The sequence below is a fragment of the Camponotus vicinus genome, unplaced genomic scaffold (genome assembly GCF_025532165.1).
Source record: "Camponotus vicinus isolate PSW18456_S1 unplaced genomic scaffold, iyCamVici1.0 SCAF_11, whole genome shotgun sequence".
NCBI lineage: Eukaryota > Metazoa > Arthropoda > Insecta > Hymenoptera > Formicidae > Camponotus > Camponotus vicinus.
In genome coordinates, this window is record NW_028141947.1 from 17539289 (window position 1) to 17558862 (window position 19574).

General features: G+C 33.0%; 4 protein-coding genes, 1 long non-coding RNA gene and 1 other non-coding gene across 24 annotated transcripts in view; 3 read left to right on the forward strand and 3 right to left on the reverse strand.

Moving 5' to 3' along the window:
- The window catches only part of LOC145961583 (serine/threonine-protein kinase MARK2), a 103437-nt gene extending 99991 nt beyond the window's left edge, over nt 1-3446 (forward strand). For all 16 annotated transcript variants that reach the window (XM_083081937.1, XM_083081924.1, XM_083081940.1 and 13 more), the window contains one exon: nt 92-3446. In XM_083081937.1, coding sequence (XP_082938063.1) covers nt 92-310 — 219 coding nt within the window. In that variant the 3' untranslated portion in view covers nt 311-3446. The remainder of the gene's footprint in view (nt 1-91) is intronic.
- Nucleotides 3447-4559: 1113 nt separating this feature from the next.
- On the forward strand, nt 4560-5234 carry Apf (purine phosphoribosyltransferase family protein Apf). Its single transcript, XM_083081985.1, has 2 exons — nt 4560-4747; nt 4875-5234. Exons 1-2 carry the CDS (start codon nt 4639-4641, stop codon nt 5189-5191), a joined length of 426 nt encoding a protein of 141 aa, XP_082938111.1. The 5' UTR covers nt 4560-4638; the 3' UTR covers nt 5192-5234.
- A 1118-nt stretch (nt 5235-6352) lies between these two features.
- Nucleotides 6353-10703, reverse strand: Socs36e (Suppressor of cytokine signaling at 36E). 4 transcript variants are annotated; one of them, XM_083081960.1, is made up of 6 exons: nt 10612-10703; nt 9179-9856; nt 8777-9090; nt 8434-8673; nt 8071-8337; nt 6353-7959 (listed from the first exon to the last, which is right to left on the reverse strand). In XM_083081960.1, exons 2-6 carry the CDS (start codon nt 9657-9659, stop codon nt 7672-7674), a joined length of 1590 nt encoding a protein of 529 aa, XP_082938086.1. In that variant the 5' UTR covers nt 9660-9856; nt 10612-10703; the 3' UTR covers nt 6353-7671. The 4 variants fall into 4 exon arrangements, with proteins under 4 accessions (XP_082938086.1, XP_082938083.1, XP_082938085.1 ...); XM_083081957.1 differs by lacking the exon at nt 10612-10703 and adding an exon at nt 10415-10593; XM_083081959.1 differs by lacking the exon at nt 10612-10703 and adding an exon at nt 10237-10408.
- Nucleotides 10704-11131: 428 nt separating this feature from the next.
- Trnar-acg (transfer RNA arginine (anticodon ACG)) lies at nt 11132-11204 on the reverse strand. The gene has a single exon. It is a non-coding gene; the product is annotated as a tRNA-Arg (tRNA).
- A 365-nt stretch (nt 11205-11569) lies between these two features.
- On the reverse strand, nt 11570-12407 carry LOC145961451 (UPF0488 protein CG14286). Its single transcript, XM_083081635.1, has 2 exons — nt 12223-12407; nt 11570-12113 (listed from the first exon to the last, which is right to left on the reverse strand). The coding sequence occupies exons 1-2, from the start codon at nt 12241-12243 to the stop codon at nt 11598-11600; spliced, it is 537 nt and encodes a 178-aa protein (XP_082937761.1). The 5' UTR covers nt 12244-12407; the 3' UTR covers nt 11570-11597.
- Nucleotides 12408-16192: 3785 nt separating this feature from the next.
- LOC145961221 (uncharacterized) lies at nt 16193-17148 on the forward strand. The gene is made up of 3 exons (XR_014435598.1): nt 16193-16320; nt 16654-16723; nt 17014-17148. It is a non-coding gene; the product is annotated as an uncharacterized LOC145961221 (long non-coding RNA).
- Nucleotides 17149-19574: the final 2426 nt, after the last annotated feature.

A 19574-nucleotide genomic window follows, 5' to 3' on the forward strand; every position in this document is an offset into this window, starting at 1 on the left:
GATTTAGTATGAAATTTTGATGGGCTTTTGTATAAGACAGAAATAGACATCACATTATTATTATTATTATTATATTGTATTGTCATTCCAGGTGTTGGACGCTAATAAATGCCAGTACGAGCAACGCGAACGATTTCTCTTGTTGTGCGCGCACGGCGAAGCAGCGACTGACAGCCAGGTGCAGTGGGAGATCGAGGTCTGCAAACTGCCACGACTTTCTCTGAATGGGGTACGATTCAAGCGTATCTCCGGCACATCGATCGGTTTCAAAAATATCGCCAGCAAGATCGCGAACGAGCTCAAGCTGTGACTGTCGGCTACGGGCGCCCTAGCCGCCAATCGCGCCAATCCATAACGACCTCGTGAACGTAGCCACCAAGTGGCGGTAGTCACCGAGGAGTTTTACTCTTGTTTCTTCTTCTGGGACTCCGACTCCGAATCCGATACCCAAGAAATATTCGTTTAAACGATTTTCCTTTGGCCCACCTCCTCCCTTCCTCCGAGGTCGACGAGTGTCGTCGTCAGATGAAAGAAAAAGGGAAAGGAAGAATGAGAGAGAAAAGAGAGATGCCCTCGTCTACATTGGAGGTACCGCTGTTAACGGTTCGTTGATAAAGTTCGAAACTGTGATCCGCGCGTGACGGCTAATACGTATTTAAAAATACTCCCGAGTGCCAAAATGAAGAACTAAGTCGGGTCCTCGTGACGCTCGTGAGAGCAAGAAAAAAAAAATAGAATGAAAGATAAGAAAAATGGACGGACCTGCTGACCTGACTTACGAAGAAGCTGGCGTTAGACACACACAATAATCTATTAGTTTATTAGTTTCGAATTTTCATTGTCGATAACACAGGGAAACGTGCATCCGAACGAAAATAATTAGTGTCATGCTTACAGGTCGATCTGCCCTCCCGACTCCTGAGCAATCCATCTATCATAAACTGTCAACTTCATTTCTAAACAGTATTATATGTCTTGTGTTTATTCTTGATGTTGAAGCTGTCTGCATTCGAATTAGTATGTTTCTGAAATGTGTAATCGTACGCTATTGCTTCGCTGTGAAAATACTGAAAGATTAACGTAGAATTGGAACGTGAAGATTCCAATCGGATCATCAAATGTGCCTAATGAAGCATCTCTCACATAGATTACGTCTTTCACGGGAACAATGTTCCTTGTATTATAAACTAATGCATTCTATTTCCGTTCTCGCGGAAGGGAAAAGAAGCAGTGCATCTACAACGTCAAGAGAATTCTCCATAACTTCCTGTTTTTCTCCGATCTTACGTTTTATATATGAAAAATTTTACCAGCGCGTTTTTGCCTGTAAACAATTTGACAAAAGCTGATCGAGGGATACGCGTAGCGTTATATGTCGATGAGAATCTACCTTCATTTTATCATACGCATTAACCGGATAATAATTCAATTACGAATATGTAGGAATTGAGCTATTTTAATTTGTGTTGCGCAACGTGTGTGCGGCACGCTTATTTTTTTCGAACATTTTTATGATACTTTACTTCTTTTTTTTATCTGTAGAATATAAGTTTTTGAAAATACACAGCACTATATAGACATTAGCCAATTAAAGCATATAATAATTATTATTAATAATATTTTTATTTCTATCATAGAGACGACAAGTATATATAGTATACACAATACTATATGAAGGTAGAGAAGCAGAGAAGTTATTAATATAATTTAGGAATACCATCGAGTTATCACTCGCATTTCATGTGAATAATACACGCAAATACTTCATCATTCTTCGAAGAGTTGGAATTATATAAACCTAAATTACTTCAGAGTAATAATGAGATCTGTTATTTCTACATGAAGAATACGATAATATTAAATTTAAGTATTGTAATTGGCTATATTGTATTACACACATTTAAAATCCTTTCATTTGCAAAGATATTTGCAATTGAATGAAGTAAAATTAGGAATTACACTGTACACTGTAGAAGCGAACTAGAGAGACTTGGTGTATGTAATATATATTACGAAGGTACTAAATTAATAGAGAGAGAAAAAGAGAGAGAGTGAGAGATAGAAAGAGAGAGAGAGAGAGAGAACTTCACACACACCAAGATCATACACTTTGGAACTCGAGTATCGCAAACTTTTTATATTTGCCTAAGATTAATGAAGTATGTTACACTAAAATAGGCAATGACTAATTTATTTACATACTATATAAACTCAATGATTTTTCACATTTCTAACACTTGCTACACGAGAAATACGGATTAACTTCAACGCACCGACACCATGTACAATCGCGGTACATCGTGTTGCGAATCGTGAAACGACTGATAGCAACTAAGTATCGGCGCCAATTGTCTGTTACCGAACATCTTGATAAAGATTTTAAGTGCTACGATGATTAACGCAGCACTGGCATCGGGACTTACCTTCTTTGTGTATAACCATACCAGTTTCGTGTCGTCGGATTATTCCATTTCAACCAATAAGCAAGATAATGTAATATAACGACATAGTAATAGCGATTATAGTAATTATCAAGATTCACAAAGAGAGTCAAGTTTAACGCAAACATTTATACCCCTCTAAGAAAAAGAGAGAATCCAATCATTGTTATAGAAAATTAGACTAGAGGATATAATGATCGAAAGTTTCGTTTGTTCCTGCAGCGTAATCAGAGTTAGTATTACAATACTGAACATCATTATCATCTTGTAAAAAAGAACAAAAGGAATGTAATCCGGAAGCGGTTGTTGTAACAAAATGACTCTATAGAGATACACACACATACACAGACATACACATCATAATAGTGATTATTATTATTAATGTTAACGTAAGGTCCTTCAAATAGCATTAATGATAAATTCCTCCCTCCTCCCTTCCCCTGGCATATAGACGAATTAATTATATACCGTAATCTATACATAAAAACCCACCCTTCGCTCGCTTGCTTTATGAAAAAATAAATGTATAAATTAACAATTGAAAGAGAGAGAGAGAGAGAGAAAGAAAGAGAAGGAGATATAAATCTAAGAACACATTCAGGATTTTAACACACGTGAAGAAAGAATTTATTAAGAAATCGATTAGAATCGCAGAGCTGCACGGGCGACATTTAGAATTCGACTACGTAACGTCGGAGAGAAGAGCTTCTCTTGTGATCTTTTTTTTTTCTTTCTTTCTTTTGTACGTAAAATAAGCGCGCTGTGAAATATATATTTCTTCCGCGTGCGTGTGTATGTGGGTTGCCCGTACAGCTGTGCATCTCTTACTCTGCACGCACATATACACGAATACATATATACATACATATATTATACATACACGACACACACATACACGTCAGTCTCTGTAGATAGGTACATACATACAGCTTTGCTAAATGTTTTCTGGTGATCGGTATCTAGCCAAAATGTAGCGAAACGTTTATAATAAAATGATAACACGCATTGTTTCCCGAGATTCAGATTCCTATCAAAACATGTGCGTTTATCGACACGCGAGCTGTCGATCGTTTCTTTTCGCCTTTCTCTTTTCTTTTTTGTCGAGATCTCTACAATCCGATTTGATAAGTGCGTAACAAAGAATTCGAGATTCTAAATTCTATTTTTTTTAACTCAATTTGTGTGTGTATAATATATAATTGCGATGTATAATAAATAGGAAAGATATTTCGCTCGAAAGCAAAGCCGTCGTCGCATCTCATTATACGCTTCTTAGAATTAGACGAATTTGTTATATGACAAGTATCTAGTCGATAAAGTTTTCAATATGCATAAGTTCCACTTTCATTAAGTTTACTTTAAATTATAAATTGGCAGAAAAAATGGCGGCTGATAATTTAAAAGAAACAAGATAAATAACTGTGTTGGATAACTTAAATATTGCTGATACGATATCAATGTTATAAAATAAAACTGCATTTCCTTTAACTCACTCTTGAAGACCATTGCTTGAAAAAAAAGTGATATGAGAGAATAAAGTTTCAAGAAGCCCATTAGATCGCACAAATGGACAAGGAATATATGCATGTGGTATGTGTTTTAAATTTATTTTTGTGGCAAGAGTAAACTTCAATCGTACATCTCGATTATCAAAAATATTTTATTTAATTATATGTTATAAAAAATATTTTAGTTTAAAACTGTCTATTCTAGATTAATGATTATTGCTCCAAGTTATAACTTTACAATAGATGGAAGCAATTTTTTTTAAATTAAAATATTAACGATAATTTCTTATGTATATGTATGTATATTTTATCAGCTGATACATATATGTAAAAAATATATAATGTGAAATTAACATGGAAAAGACACTTGATCATATTTAAAAAAAAGAAATTCATTTTGTAAAAACTATAATACCTAGGTATCTATACTGTAATTAAGTATTAAACATTTACTCTGTTTTATCGCGAAGTGTTGCCTCTTCATTCTAAAGATTTTAATTCCATCAGCAACTTATTGACACGGAATAAAAATATGATTGACGTTCTTATTCGACCATGTATAATCACGTGGTAAATGTCAACAATAGGGTAGTAGTGGGAATTTAATTTAGAGAAAAACAGCTGACTTGAAGTATAGAGAAGACATTTAGAATAGAGGTTAGAGGAGAATACAGAATAGATCGTCCATCATGCAACAACGTGCTTGCGGCCTCGTCATTTTCCGCCGATTTCAAGATACCATCCAGTTTCTCTTGATGCAAACGTCATATGGGCAACATCACTGGACACCGCCTAAAGGTCTGTGTCCACTCGTACATCCCGATACTCTTCATTCTTCGCTCAATGACCTGTCAAATGATTAAAAGGCTATCCCCGCATCGATCGTGCTTAATTGAATTTTGACAGTCGACTGATGTCTCTCCAGGTCATGTCGATCCCGGTGAATCCGACATGGAGACGGCGTTGCGCGAAACCCAGGAAGAGGCTGGCTTTACGTCGAGCGATCTCAGGATCTTCGAGGACGCGAGGCACGAGATGACATATCAAGTAAACGGGATGCCGAAGATTGTCATTTATTGGTTGGCAGAGCTGCTCAATCCGGACAAGTCCGTAAAATTGTCGAATGAGCATCAGGCATACGAGTGGCTTTCGTTGCGCGAGGCTTGCGATCTCGCGAAATATGCCGAGATGCAGAGAGCACTGAATGAATTCGACAAGTATATATCTCACAATCTTTTGTAGATTTCGTATTTACACATTTCCATAATATATATATCCCGGTTTATATATATTCATACCTTCCCTTTTCTCTGATCATATTTCTCTTTACATCCGCAAATATGTTTGATGAAAACAAGCCTTTGACTTTGCTTTAAAAAAAAACACTTGTCAGTGTTTAGTCTTATCTATATGCCAAGGTTGATTTTTGATCAAGCTTAAGTAATAATCGTTTGTTAATTGATTAACACAATGATTAATCCTATACGAAGCCTACGATCCTTTTTAAATTATTGGTATTTCCGATATATGCTTGTCACCGAATTATATATGGTGGAAGGATGGGAGAGAAACTTCATCAGTATCCTTTGCAATTGTTCAATGTTACATTTGCATTTATATGATGCCATCGTTACGAGACGTTTCTCATATTACGATGAGTAAAAAAGATATATAAGATAAGATAACATGACACTGAATTTTATAATTGTAGTAAAGTCAATTGTATAAAATGTATAAAAAATAACGCTGTAACCTTACTCTTGACAGAAGAATCGTTCAATATTTTTCCTAACTATAATAAACAGATATTTTTTTTCTAGCATTGTTCTTTCTTTTCTTTGTCTTCAACTACAAAGTACTGCTGCCAATTACGCAGTATGTGCGACAAAGTTAACTGATTGTTATATCTTTCTGCAGTGCTTATGCTTATACAGAAAAAATATATTGTTTCAACATTCCATATATTTTTAAAGCAAGTCTGTGATCCTGAGAATGTACTAAAAATATAAGTTTTAAAATAATTAACTGTGGCATTACATTTAACATAAGATTTAAATATCATAAAAATACAGCAAATTATTTTATTGTAAAAATTGAAGATTATCTTAATTTTCAATAAACATATAGTTAAAAAAATACTTTTCTTATTTCTGTTTGCTTCTATTTTCTATTTGTTATGTTGATATAAAAGTATAAATGTATTTGTCAGTGTCATATCTTTGGCAACTTAATAAATTTATCATAGAATTTTTTTTCTTTTTATGGTATGTAATCCAAGATATTCTATTTAAGGAAATGATACATGAGATGTAAAAAATTAACATGTTTTTCACAAGCATTTTTCCTTATATATACAATTGTTATACTAGGTACTGAAACACATCTCAGTAAAACATATACACATTATAAATATTAAATTTTTATTAATATGAAGTTCATTATATGAGTAACCATTAACCAATACTTTTAACAATTTCATACTATAATATTATATACTTTGCAAATTTATCATTTTAATGATTTGCATTGTTACTCCAAATTCAATTCATTGCATCTGATATCCCCTCCACGCGCGTTTCAAAGTTTAAAGAATTTATACAAATTATAGACTTTTTTTATCTGCCAATGATGAACATCAACACAGACAGCGTTCACCTAATAATATTTAACATTATAAATAGGCACAATAGGAGTAATACGAATCAGATCTTGCAATGATTTTGTAACTTTAGTTACATTTAGTTACGTATAAAGGTTAAAAATGTGATGTGACATTATAATTTTTTATAATAAAGTTTCTAAAAGACTAAATTGCTGTGCCTTTTAAAGGCATAAGTTTTGGTATCGTTTCTATAAAAATTATCAATGTACAAACTGTTCGCATAAGTTTAATTAACGTTAAAACATACATACTCAAGTGTACATAACTCGAGTACATATTCAAAATAACAATTAAAAGATAACATAGTCAGGAATAAAATATAGAGAAGTAAAAATAGTAGTAATAATAAGAATGGTAGCAATGAGATGTTGAAGTTTACATAAGACGGTAAACAATTTCCATAATATGCTGTGCGTGTGTATACGAAGCATTGTCATTTTGATGTATTTACACATATGGGATTACTTCTTCGAGAGAACATAGGCACCTGTCGCGCACAAGTTTTGCACAAGTCCCACTATTTTATCTGTTTATTTTTTTTTTTTAAATTATAACTACGTTTTTTTCCCTCCATGGAAGCTACTATCGTTTTAAAAGTGGATATATACTGAACGAACACAGAGCAAATGCAAGTGTTCGGATTCGTGTTTATCACTTCTTTTCGCGCTGTACTAAACATTTACATTAGACTGTATTCTCATCTTACGCATGAGATTTCTTTGATGCCTACCATCTTATAAGAGAATTTAACGTTGACAAAACATCGTTAGACAATTCGCAATCGTTGCGCCTTCCGAATTTTAACAGCAACATTCACATTTACTGTTGATTCGTTATCTCCTCGCTCAATGTATATCCACCTTAAGATGAATATAATGCATTTATTGCTAATATTGCAATAATGTCCTTGTGTGACTCTGGGAGAGTCATGGTATTCCTGGTATTACAATGCATATGCATGCATACCGCTCGCATTTGATACGGCGGCGCAGAATGTCAATAAAGAAATGTAATTACGCAACGTATGATAAAGTTTTATCAAATATCAATACGCGAAGACTCATATCGGCAAGCATGATATGGATCTGCAGTCTGTCTGTAGATCATTTTCCGTGTCTAACCGCCTGACTCGCACTCTCTGCTTATAATGATACTCCTTGAGATAGCTCTTGAGTGTCTTTGGCAATTGCAGCTTGTTTATGCCATCGTACGTCGTCCGCGTGGTTATTACCGCTCTACACAGATGCTGTAGCGGAAACGCGAAATTTCGGTGCAACGGGATAGTGAGCATAGGTTCGAAAAACATACAACACGAGGGATCCTTATAATGTTCGATTAAACCACATACCTGTAAAGAATTTACATAAACTGTGTATAAACGAATCATAATTATTCTCTGCATCTATTACTTATGAGAACAAATTCTAGAAACAAATACTCGTGTATACACGTTACATACTGTTTCGGAAGCGTATACTCCTGGATCATGTGAATCGAAGCTGAATTTATGATTCCATTGTTCAATCCGCGCGTGTAACGAACGTCCATACTTGCGAAAGCTCACGGAAAACAAAAACTCCTCCTGTGCCGAGTCTCGTAACAGAAAGGTACCCTCTTGCTTGCCCTCCAATAAACGTTCCGCCTCATAACGATCCATTTTACCCCAATAAAAAGAACAAGCCGTAATCGACCTTAAGTCCGGCACGAGACAGTGGACATAATCGACCTAATGTGATAAACATTTACGTGAATGATAAACATTTTGAATCACTATAAATGAAAGAGATAAATTGTATGATCAATTATATAACAGAACTATTACCTGCGTATGAGCGGGTCTTTCGATATTTGGAATTAATGTAAAGTCAATTTGCGATAAAGCTGTGAGAGCGGCAGCTTGAATACCGGCATGTGCTTGGAACAATGCCGCCAAACTGTCCACTGTTATTCCATTAGGATGAACTTGTATTCCCGTAGGATAATTAGGCTTATAACCAGGAGGAGGCTCGACACCTTCCTCCATCTCTCGAGCGCGTTGAATTCGCGCGCGTTCGTCGCAATCCTTTAAAAATAAAAAATGTTGATTTAATTAAATTGAGTATTAATGTAAAAATTTTTTAGAAAGTTGTCAAAAAGAAAGAAAAAAAAGCAACACAAAAACATACTTCCATAGGAAATTCTTCAGGATTAAATCGCGATAAATCAATTACGGGGCTAGGTGGCAGAGGCCCGAGAACGGGACTTTGCGGAGCGGATCGACTATTAAACACGGTGCCCGCACCCATAGGATGCTCCTCGGTTCTCCTGTAACCGGTACATACACAATCTGAATTACTATTCCCTTGACCGGGAATAATGTCCGCGTTTTTGGAGCTTTTGCTTTTGGCGCAATTAAATTTCAACACCCAGTTGCTACGCTTCTTCTTTGATGATAAAACATGATTACACACTGGACTTTGATCCTTGTTACGCTGCTTATCTGACACGAACAAACATATTTTAATTAATGTCAACAAGTGATATAATTAGCATATGTATATGAAAAGAGATCGATTTAATATACATACTTTTTCTTTTTCCAAATGATAAGGTTTTTGATGATCTTCTCAATGGCGGATTTATAGGACTATCTTCGGAACTGCTACTACTGTTGCTACCACTGGAACTACTGCAGCATGCTTCCTGCTGCTGCCTAAATGACGTTTCATTAGTAACATTACCATTATTACAAACTTGCTTTGTATCCTGAGCTTCAACAGGTTGACTATACAAAGATTCGAATTTAGAATTATGGTTGTCTACATCTAAGTTTAAACAATCGTTGTCCAAATTTCCTTCTAGTTTACATTCTAGTCTGTTTGGCAGTATATTAGAGTTCATTACAGGTACATTGCCATTGGTCTCGTTTTCGGACAGACTCTCGGTGACATCTCGATTCACCATTTCTAGGGGCAATGGTTGGCTGAGTGCACTAGCGCATATCTCAGCAGGCTGTCTTTCACCATCCATTCTAAAGAACTCTCTGAGACTAGCAAAATGCTGTCCCATTATTAACTAAACTGGCAGGCATTTTATCGCCTTAATGACCCTTTTTCTAAACCATGATTGTAGAAACTACAGAAGACACATGGTGCGATCTCTCTTTACTCGATACAATGGCGATGGTAACTTTTCAGATTCTACATCCACCTAGCCATTCAGGGGATGTTACGTCAGAGAATGCAGCAAGTATATCGCATTTTCACCTATACAAAAAAACAAATCACTATGTAATATTTCTATTATAAAATATATACTTATACATAACTGTCTATATTGTATACATAAAATATCATATAATGGATATCTATATTGGTATCTAAATACGAATAATCCACATTTTTCGATATCGAGATAAATCTACGAATAATCAGATCAACGGGTGTGTCTTGACACGTTCTCGCAACCATGTCGCATTGTTTCACATGCATGACAATTCTCGAAGCGAGAAAATGACAGGTCAACGCAAAACGGTGGTCATGCGAATATAAATCATAGAAATTTTGCTCACTTAATAGCAACGTGACTTGCGCAAGATCCGTGGGAAGAGAACGATATTAGAAAGTAAAAAAAAGAGAGACGATACCAGCTTCTTCTCGACAGAATGGTATATTTCCTGACAGTAGTGGCAAATAGCGAGAGACACGTTCGAACAAGTCACAAGTACGAGATAAGCGGACGATGATTCGCGACTCGAGCGCACCGCCAGATTTTAACATCGCGACGACGCTCGATCGCACAATCTTGTAGAAATTACTTCCTACCGTGACGTAATTCTTCGTGGAACATCGGAACTTAATCAATTACAATTGTCAAAACATGTTTCGACGAATCGCCAGCCATTTTCCCTAATTACGACGGGTCGCGGATCATACGTGTGAATATAGAACCGACCTATCCTTAGAAAAGTTCGCACTTATTACTCTTGCGTAATATTAGACTGAGTCATCGAAAAGAATACCTGCATAAAATATCTTTATAGACTATAATAACTATATGATTCATATTTTCAGGAAGGGGAAAAAGAATAAAATATGAAAGAATCGTGTATACTCGCGATATACGAACGATTGTCTTCGCAAAAGTCACGTGAGCGTATACTTCCGCGATGCGATTGGCTGGTTATCACGCGATGCACCAACCTGCATCTTTGATGGCATAATGAACCGCGCTTTAATGTTTGAATGACGAAAAAATTTCTATATACATATATATTGATACGATTTTAAATTCAATAGAACTCAAAAAGAGAATAATAAAGTAAAGAAAAGAAAAAAACTATATATGTATATTATATAAAATTAACAGTTAAAAAAGGTGTCATTTTAATGTGCTAAAATATTAAACATAAAATTATTATTATGGCAGATAAATTCATCTATTTAATCTTTAATCAAATATTTTATGATTAAATATCGTTTTAATACAAGAATATAGAATATACTTAAATTAAGAAATAAAAGAAAAGAAAAAAAATATCTCGATCCTGCCAGGATTCGAACCTGGAATCTTCTGATCCGTAGTCAGACGCGTTATCCGTTGCGCCACAGGACCACTTTCACTAGGTGTCTTGAAAATAATATTTTAATTATCTACATATTATTTCATAATTATATACACATACAATTTATAATTATTGAGTTTTAAATACTAAAACTTCAGAAACGTTTTTCATTATCATTCAAAATCATTTCATATACATATATGTATACAAAATTTTCTTATGGTATGTTAACTAAACTTTATGAATCTGAGCATTTTTCTCAATTTTACTATAAAAATAATTTTATATTAACAGATTTGTTTTTTTTTATGATACATTGTATATATTTTATAAATAATTCTTTAATTAAACAGGAAAAGCAGTATTTATGTACAAAATATGGATTAGGATAGCTTTGTACAAAAGTAGTCTGATATGTAATATTAATATAAAAGTTGATTTTATTAACATGTTTGAAAATTAAATTGAAATGGGATTTGAATTCTATCGTCAATGATAGCTTGCTTTACATTTTGCAGTTTATGATCATCATTTGCTTGTTCTTTGAAGTCCTGTGCATCATGTTGAATGGCTTTCCTGATAAACATTGATTTTTTGTTTGCTGAGGCAGAACTTGTAAATTTGACAGCTGACACAGTTCTGCTAAGTTTTCGTTCGTCCTCAGCCATCTTCTCCCTATAGTTTCCCAATGCATTTCTCATTATTTGTCTCTTCTTTACTAATGGCGCAGTGTTACTTTTTAATGAATGTAACTGTTTGCTGAGATCTTGTGCCTGCTTATCATGTAATTTGCCGCTAGCTAAACTCGCTTCTAACTGTTGTATACACCAACATAATTCCAATTCAAATTTATCCTCTATTTCTAGGTTCAAACCACTTGCGCTGTTTGCATCTACTGCTTCAGGAAGAACACATGTTTGCGCCACATTCTTTTTACTTTTGCTACTGCGTTTATTATTCTGAAATAAATTTTACATTCACATTTAATGTTATCATTATTGCAATTAACTTATTTCAATAATAATACATATTTTTTTTAATCAAAATAAATTGATGGGTTTAAATTACCGTTGAAGATTTTGGTGGCATTTTTTGTTAAACGATAAAGATTTATTTTTCGCTTATATAATTACAAAAAAATCACAATATCATAAATTTATCTACGATTTATCTATGAAAACATACGTATTTATATTACATTATTTGTCAAAACATAAAGGTTATGTCGTTGGTACAGAACGATAGTATCGCCATCTTTCGTACTTGGGATAAAACACATGCTTTTATCAGAGAGAAGACTGAGAGATGTCATGGCCCGCTTTTAGGTGATCCCTGGAAGCGATACTCCCTCTGTGGACATTAAAAACGTGAACATGAACTACAAAACCAATGTCCACGAATGTTCTCAGAGGGTAACATATATGTCTCTCTGATAATATAAATAATATAAATAAAAATATAAATAATTGAATTAATAATAATTTATTATATTATAAAAATATTAGTATGTTATTTATTATATTATAAAAATATTAGTATGTTCTCTCTTTCCACGCTATTATTTATTTATGTGTGTTCTTTTTCTTCTCAACATCATTTATTTATTTTTTATTTATTTATTTATTTATTTATTTATTTAGGTCGCTTTAAGTCAGTCTTCTAAAATGCAAAACTAAATATTATAGAATTTGACTTTGAAAATAAAATAATCGAATAAATTCAAATAATTAGTATAACGAAAGGTTCCATGATAAGTTATTTAATAAATAATCAATTTTAATTAATTAATGAAAATACTTCTATAATTTAATATTCCGCGTTAGCGTATATTTTATAATATATAAAATATTTCGGCAACGAATTATCGATATCACGGTGTTCGACTTTGGCAATATAAAATATAAACAGTAGCGCGCTATGTTTCGGCTTTTTGTCATCATTCGCACGGTGACTCTCGAGTAGTAAGATAGTGGTGCGAAACGTTTCGTATTGTATTGTAATTTTTTTACTAAACACGATTACGATTAGTATCGAAACACAATTTGCTTTAAATATTAATATAAATTAATTAATTAAAAATTAATTCACGACATGAAACTGTATCGCAACTATAAATCTTTATCGAATCGTAATCATTCATTACCGTGATTAAAAATTGAAACAAAATATACATAAAAGGGGATAAGAGACTTAATTATGTTATGAACTTTCGATTATTGATGCTTATTATATTTCATTAACAATATTAGAATTAATTATATTTCGACCAATGCCTTAAATTTTAACAATCCTTGTTAATTAAACAATGTACAATTTAATCGAGAATCGATTAAATGATAGGAATCTAAGATGTTAAATAATTGCTTCGATCGTTGCGATCTTTACGGACAATAATTATTATTTCAATACCTAGAGTCACAAATATATTTCATCCGTGTTACTTTATCGTTCTACTTGAAAATCTAAAAATAATTTGGATTATGAGAGAATACAAAATAAAACAATCGAATTATAGATGCAAATAATTAGCATAACGAAATACTTCATGAGTGATGAATGATTTAATAAATAATTAATTAATCTTAATCAATAAATTAAAATACTTCTATAATTTAATATTCCTCGCGCAAATATTTTATATTACAGAAAATATTTCGGCAACGAGAGAATTATCAATAACACCGTGTTCGACCTTGATAAACAGTATCGCGCTATTGTTAATACGTTACACGGCTTTATTATCATTCGCACAGAAACCTTGAGCAATAAAGTAGTGACGTTTCATATATTATCAAATTCTTTCTTTACATAGTCGACCCTGGTGATATAAACAGTACCGCGGTAATGTTCTTGACTTACGATCATTCGCTCAGTGGCTCTTGAGCAGTGAAGTAGTGATGTGAGACGTTTCATATATTATCAAATTCTTTCTCTAAACACAATTGCAAGTGCAACGAGGAACTTTTCGTGAATAAGTGTAAGTGCAACGAGGATTAAAGTGCCACGAGAAAAGAGCGAAGGAAGCAAAAGAAAAAAGGAGGTTTTGGAAGTGGATGGATCAATAAGATATGATGTAAGTCATTAATATAAATTATTTATCACATTTATTATTTATTATATTGTTGCGTCCCCGCGTCCCGTCCCGCTGAATGTATTCGTCACCCGTTGAATTCTTTCGAAGAGGATCGTTTTCGCGCGCGTTGTCAAGATATTGTTATAAACAACAACTGTCAGAGAGTCTAAGCCCAGCTGTCAAGTTGTGCGGACGCGCGTCTATTTGTGATCCGTTTTACGATTATTCTGAATTCTTGTATGTTACTCGCGATTTATTAAAATTCTTGTGCACATTAAATCGCGTTATTATTTACGAGTGCACGAGCGTCAGCGTATGCTATGTATTTTGCCGATTGTGTCGCGCGCGTTCGATATATATCGCGTTCGATATATACCGCGTTCCGCGGACGCAACAATATATAAATTATTTATCATTAATATATATATTCAAAATATACATATTTCTCATTTCGTTTTTATTTCTTTGATTGTGATTTAATAATAATTTTAAATTGTAACATATATAATACATATACTTATAAAAAATATTCCATTTTATTTTAAAATAATTAAAACATTTATAAAATTTTTTATTAATTAATATTTTCAGATACTCTTATGTTTCATAAAACATTTCAAATTAATATATTTATTTAAATATTTCATATGTAAAAAAATAGAAATTTTTTTATTTATCATATTTTTAGAAGTTTATAATCAAAGAAATATAAATTATTTTGTAATTACACAGTTTATAATATTAATTTCTTATAGTTATAATATTAAAATATATCTATTTAAAAGTAAAAATGTAAAAATTAATTGCGCGCAATAATTAGGTTTAAAATCAATTATTTTGAACATTGCTTTGTATAATAGATGTTCTCTTATCCTTTATATTTTTATTTATCGTTTATATTTGCGAATTTAAATTTATGTACTATATTACAAAATAAATTTCAAATTATGTATTATATTATATATAAAATTATATATAATATAACCCTCCCATGGGGTACACCTTGTCGCGGTGGGAGGGCTTAGTACTTGGATGGTGCCTTGAGGTTTATCTTAAATTTTTCTATTTATGATAAATCTTAAGGTGCCTGAATGGGAAGCTAAGTACCCTTTCACGTCGTCGGTGCCGTCAACGTGCCGCGGACGGCATGCGCTTCGTTACCGCGTTTTCGCGTTGTAGTATTCTCGCATCGTCGCGTTTTCGCGGAACTTTTGGATTTTTCATATAAAATCCCAATTTCATTTATTGTCACGAGTCTCTACTTCCGATGCCAACTAACTGGGATGTTTCGAGTTTGCACACGTTGCTATGCAACGTACACTCTTGCTTCGTGCTTCGTCAAGTGATTCGGCCCGAATTAGTTAGAACTCGATCGATTGCTCGGAATGGTCGTCAATGGGTCCCTTCTCTTTGCTCGTCTACAGCCACACGCACTGCGTGTGTTAACCCTGTCGAGGAGTCGAGTGGATTCCCCTAGACACGATTTTCGCTCGGTAAAAGGGGTTGCCTCCCCATTTTCTAAATTGCTGAAAGTTAGCATTTAAAAAATGTGGGTATCCTCTTCTTTTGCCGTCTACTAGCCTGGTGTAGCATATAGCAACCGCGAGAGGCATAATATGTCCGGGCGGAGCACCTGAAATCGTGCTTAGCGGGTCCAGGTTCGATACGAGATAGGATAATTATGCGCGAAAAAGAGCTGGTGAACTTCATTTTCCTCTATTTCTGTCAATCGTTTCGTCTTCTTTCCGGTTTGGGCTTAGTCCTTGCTCGTTGTATCGTTGCAATCCCGACCGGCTGACTCGAAGTTGATTCTCGTAAGTGAAATGGGATTTTCGCTCGTACCGAAACCGGGAGTGCCGTCTAATGTATAGGTATACATATTAAGTATATACATCGCGCGATCAAATATAAAATTTTTAATCGCATCGATATAGTGCGGAAATCGTTAAGTATCGCGCGTAAAATAGCGAAAATAGCGATATAAAAATATCGCTCGTGAGTGCGGGAGTGCCGTTGAAAGTATCGCGCGTCAACAACATGAGAGGAGGAGGAGGCCTGGGAGAGGCATCAGGCACCTGTGAAGCAACTCTATGGTAAATAAATTATCGCTTATATATAATTATTTATTAATTGCGTACGCGCGATTTAAATTAAGTAATTAATCGCGTAATTTGATTTTTTATGTACATGACTTAAACAAGAGAACAAGAGAGAAATTTTTACATAAAAACTGTAATTTAAAAGTTTCTACATTCGAATAGCTTTTAATAGAATTATTAAATTATTACTTATTAGTAGAATTTTTTTCAAAATTTATAAAATTGTTTATCTGCTTATTATTTATGTGCGTAGGATATAAAATTAAATGCATATAATAATAATTTTTTGACCGTGACTACAATTTGAATCTTCTTTGTATGTTACAGACCAACAAACTATTGTGAGAGGAGGAGGAGGCCTGGGAGAGGCATCTTGCATCGGCGAAGCAACCTGATGGTGAATATTTATTATTTGTATATCAATTGTTATAAATCGTACGCACAATAATTCGTTCTTATAATTTAAAGGAATTAAAGAGAAAATTAGAGAGAAAGATTTTTATAAAAATCATATATAAAAATTTCTATTTAAAAAGTAATTTTAAAATTTATAAAATCTTCCCACGTGTTTATATCTGCTTATTATTTTACACACCGGATATGAAATTCCGCACGATAATAATTTTTTTAAATATTGATTGTATTTTGAGCTTTGTTATAAATGAATTTTATATTTGTATGTTACAGACAACGTAGCTTCGATAATGACAACTCCGCTGTGGCACATCAATGCTCCGGTAAGTAATAAAAACTTTTATTTAATTTTAAAGTGACGGATTCATAGAGATTGTAGATAAATCCGTTGCCTTAAAATGGATGAGCTAGAATAGATTAAATTAAATAACTTTTAATAAATTCGTTCGAAATATATTGCATCTATTGCGAAAATATATTGCAGTATTTTAATTATAAAGAAAAGAGATAGAGAAAAGATTATTTTTGTATAGATTTTACCTAATTTATTAAAAATAAAGAACACAAAAAATTTTATCAATTACATCTAATGCTAATTTATTCGCTTATAACGCGCATTTATGTTATTCACTTATCTTACTCTAATTTCTTATTAGCTCATCCATTTTAGATATTGTTTTTAAACTTAATGTAAAGCCAAATGATTAATTAATGAAATAACTTGTAATGTGATAAATGTAATATGATAAATGTTATACACATTAATTTTATATTTTATTATAAATTATGCATTACTATAAAAATTTATTAATTACATATATTATTATAATATCAATCAATTTTTATTGGTAATCTGCACAGAGACTTTTATATTATAAGAATTTTATATATTATACCAGGCTGCTAACAGCTGAAGCCAGGATAACCATTTACATTTGGGCAGGATATACATATACAGATTAGATTAATATACATATTATGTCGTACTGTCAATTTTTGCCGGCATTTATTAAAATAAATGTAAACTTCTACGAGATAGTGATTAAAATGAACATAAGTAGTTACAAAATATTAAAATATAGTATTTAAATAAATATAAGCAATACCAGCAATTATTAAAATAAATATACAGTCGATACTCATATAAATTACAATTGCATCTTTCGAGAGCGATAGTTATGTTATGTTAAATTCTGTGATATCCGGTATAAATTCTGTCCAGTAATAAATGGTTGCCTTTGTTTTACATTTTATCATATGAGATATGGCCGTGTTAGCAGTCTAATATAATATAGAGAAATTTTTAATTTGGCTTTATTTCAGTTTAAAAATTTAAATTGAATTTATTTTTAAAAATGCTAAAAAAATGAAAATATTTAAATTATTAATTTAAATTATTAAAATTATTTTCAGGAATACTAAAAGAAATTGCAAAATTGTTAATGTTTAAGAAGATTGTAAATAGCGTAAATACATTCGTATGTAAATTAAACAAAAAATTATCCAAAGTATACGTATAATGATTATATAATAGTAATTCATTAAATTAACATATTTATTTTTATAGTATATATTCTTTAAATATTCATAAAAGAGTAACTATTTATATTTTCATATCAAAGAGTCATTAATAAATTCGGAAAATTTTTATATAAAATGTAAAAATTCGATGCTAAATTAATGATTAAATATAAGCGTTATAAAATTTGACGAACGCCTTTGTTATAGAATCGCGAGTCAATTATTATAAATTTTATGATATGCTTTCCGTTAGATTTATCTATTTATGAATCCCATATCACGCGGAGCTAAATATTCTTAAAATAAATTATTAAATTATGATTGCGAAAATACCGTGTTCTTTTCGTGTGCTTTCCGCGTTCTTTTCGCGTTCTTTTCGCGTCCTTATAAAAGATTACCGTTTTAACAAAAGAATTTTATCGCTGTTCCTCTCGTCAGATAATATTCCTAAATATTGCTAATTAAATATAAAGAAATATCGAATAAAAGTGTGAAGATTCGATATAATAAGTCAACGATTAAATAATAACTTCACAAAATTTAACAATCACCTTCGATATTATAGAATCGTGAGTTAATTATTATGAATTTAATAATTTGTTTTTTCAATTATATTTACGAATTTCGTATCGGAAAATATTCATAAATAAATTAATAAATTACGGTTGCGAAAACACCATGTTTTTCCCGCGTTCTTTTTGGCGTTCTTAGACGAGATTGTCGTTTTAATAAAAGAGTTACATTGCGTCATCGACTTTCCATCGTTGGTGCCGTCAACGTGTCGCGGACGGCGGCAATTCGTTACCGCATTTCTGCATTGTAGTATTCTCGCGTCGTCGCGTTTTCGCGCTTCCGCGTTGGACTTTTCGTATAAAAATCCCAATTTCCTTATTGTCACGAGTCTCTACTTCCGATGCCAACTAACCGGGATGTTTCGAGTTTGCACACGTTGCTATGCAACGTACACTCTTGCTTCGTGCTTCGTCAAGTGATTCGGCCCGAATTAGTTAGAACTCGATCGATTGCTCGGAATGGTCGTCAATGGGACCCTTCTCTTTGCTCGTCTACAGCCACACGCACTGCGTGTGTTAACCCTGTCGAGGAGTCGAGTGGATTCCCCTAGGCACGATTTTCGCTCGGTAAAAGGGGTTGCCTCCCCATTTTCTAAATTGCTGAATGTAAGCATTTCAAAAATGTGGGTATCCTCTTCTTTTGCCGTCTACTAGCCTGGTGTAGCATATAGCAACCGCGAGAGGCATAATATGTCCGGGCGGAGCACCTGAAATCGTGCTTAGCGGGTCCAGGTTCGATAC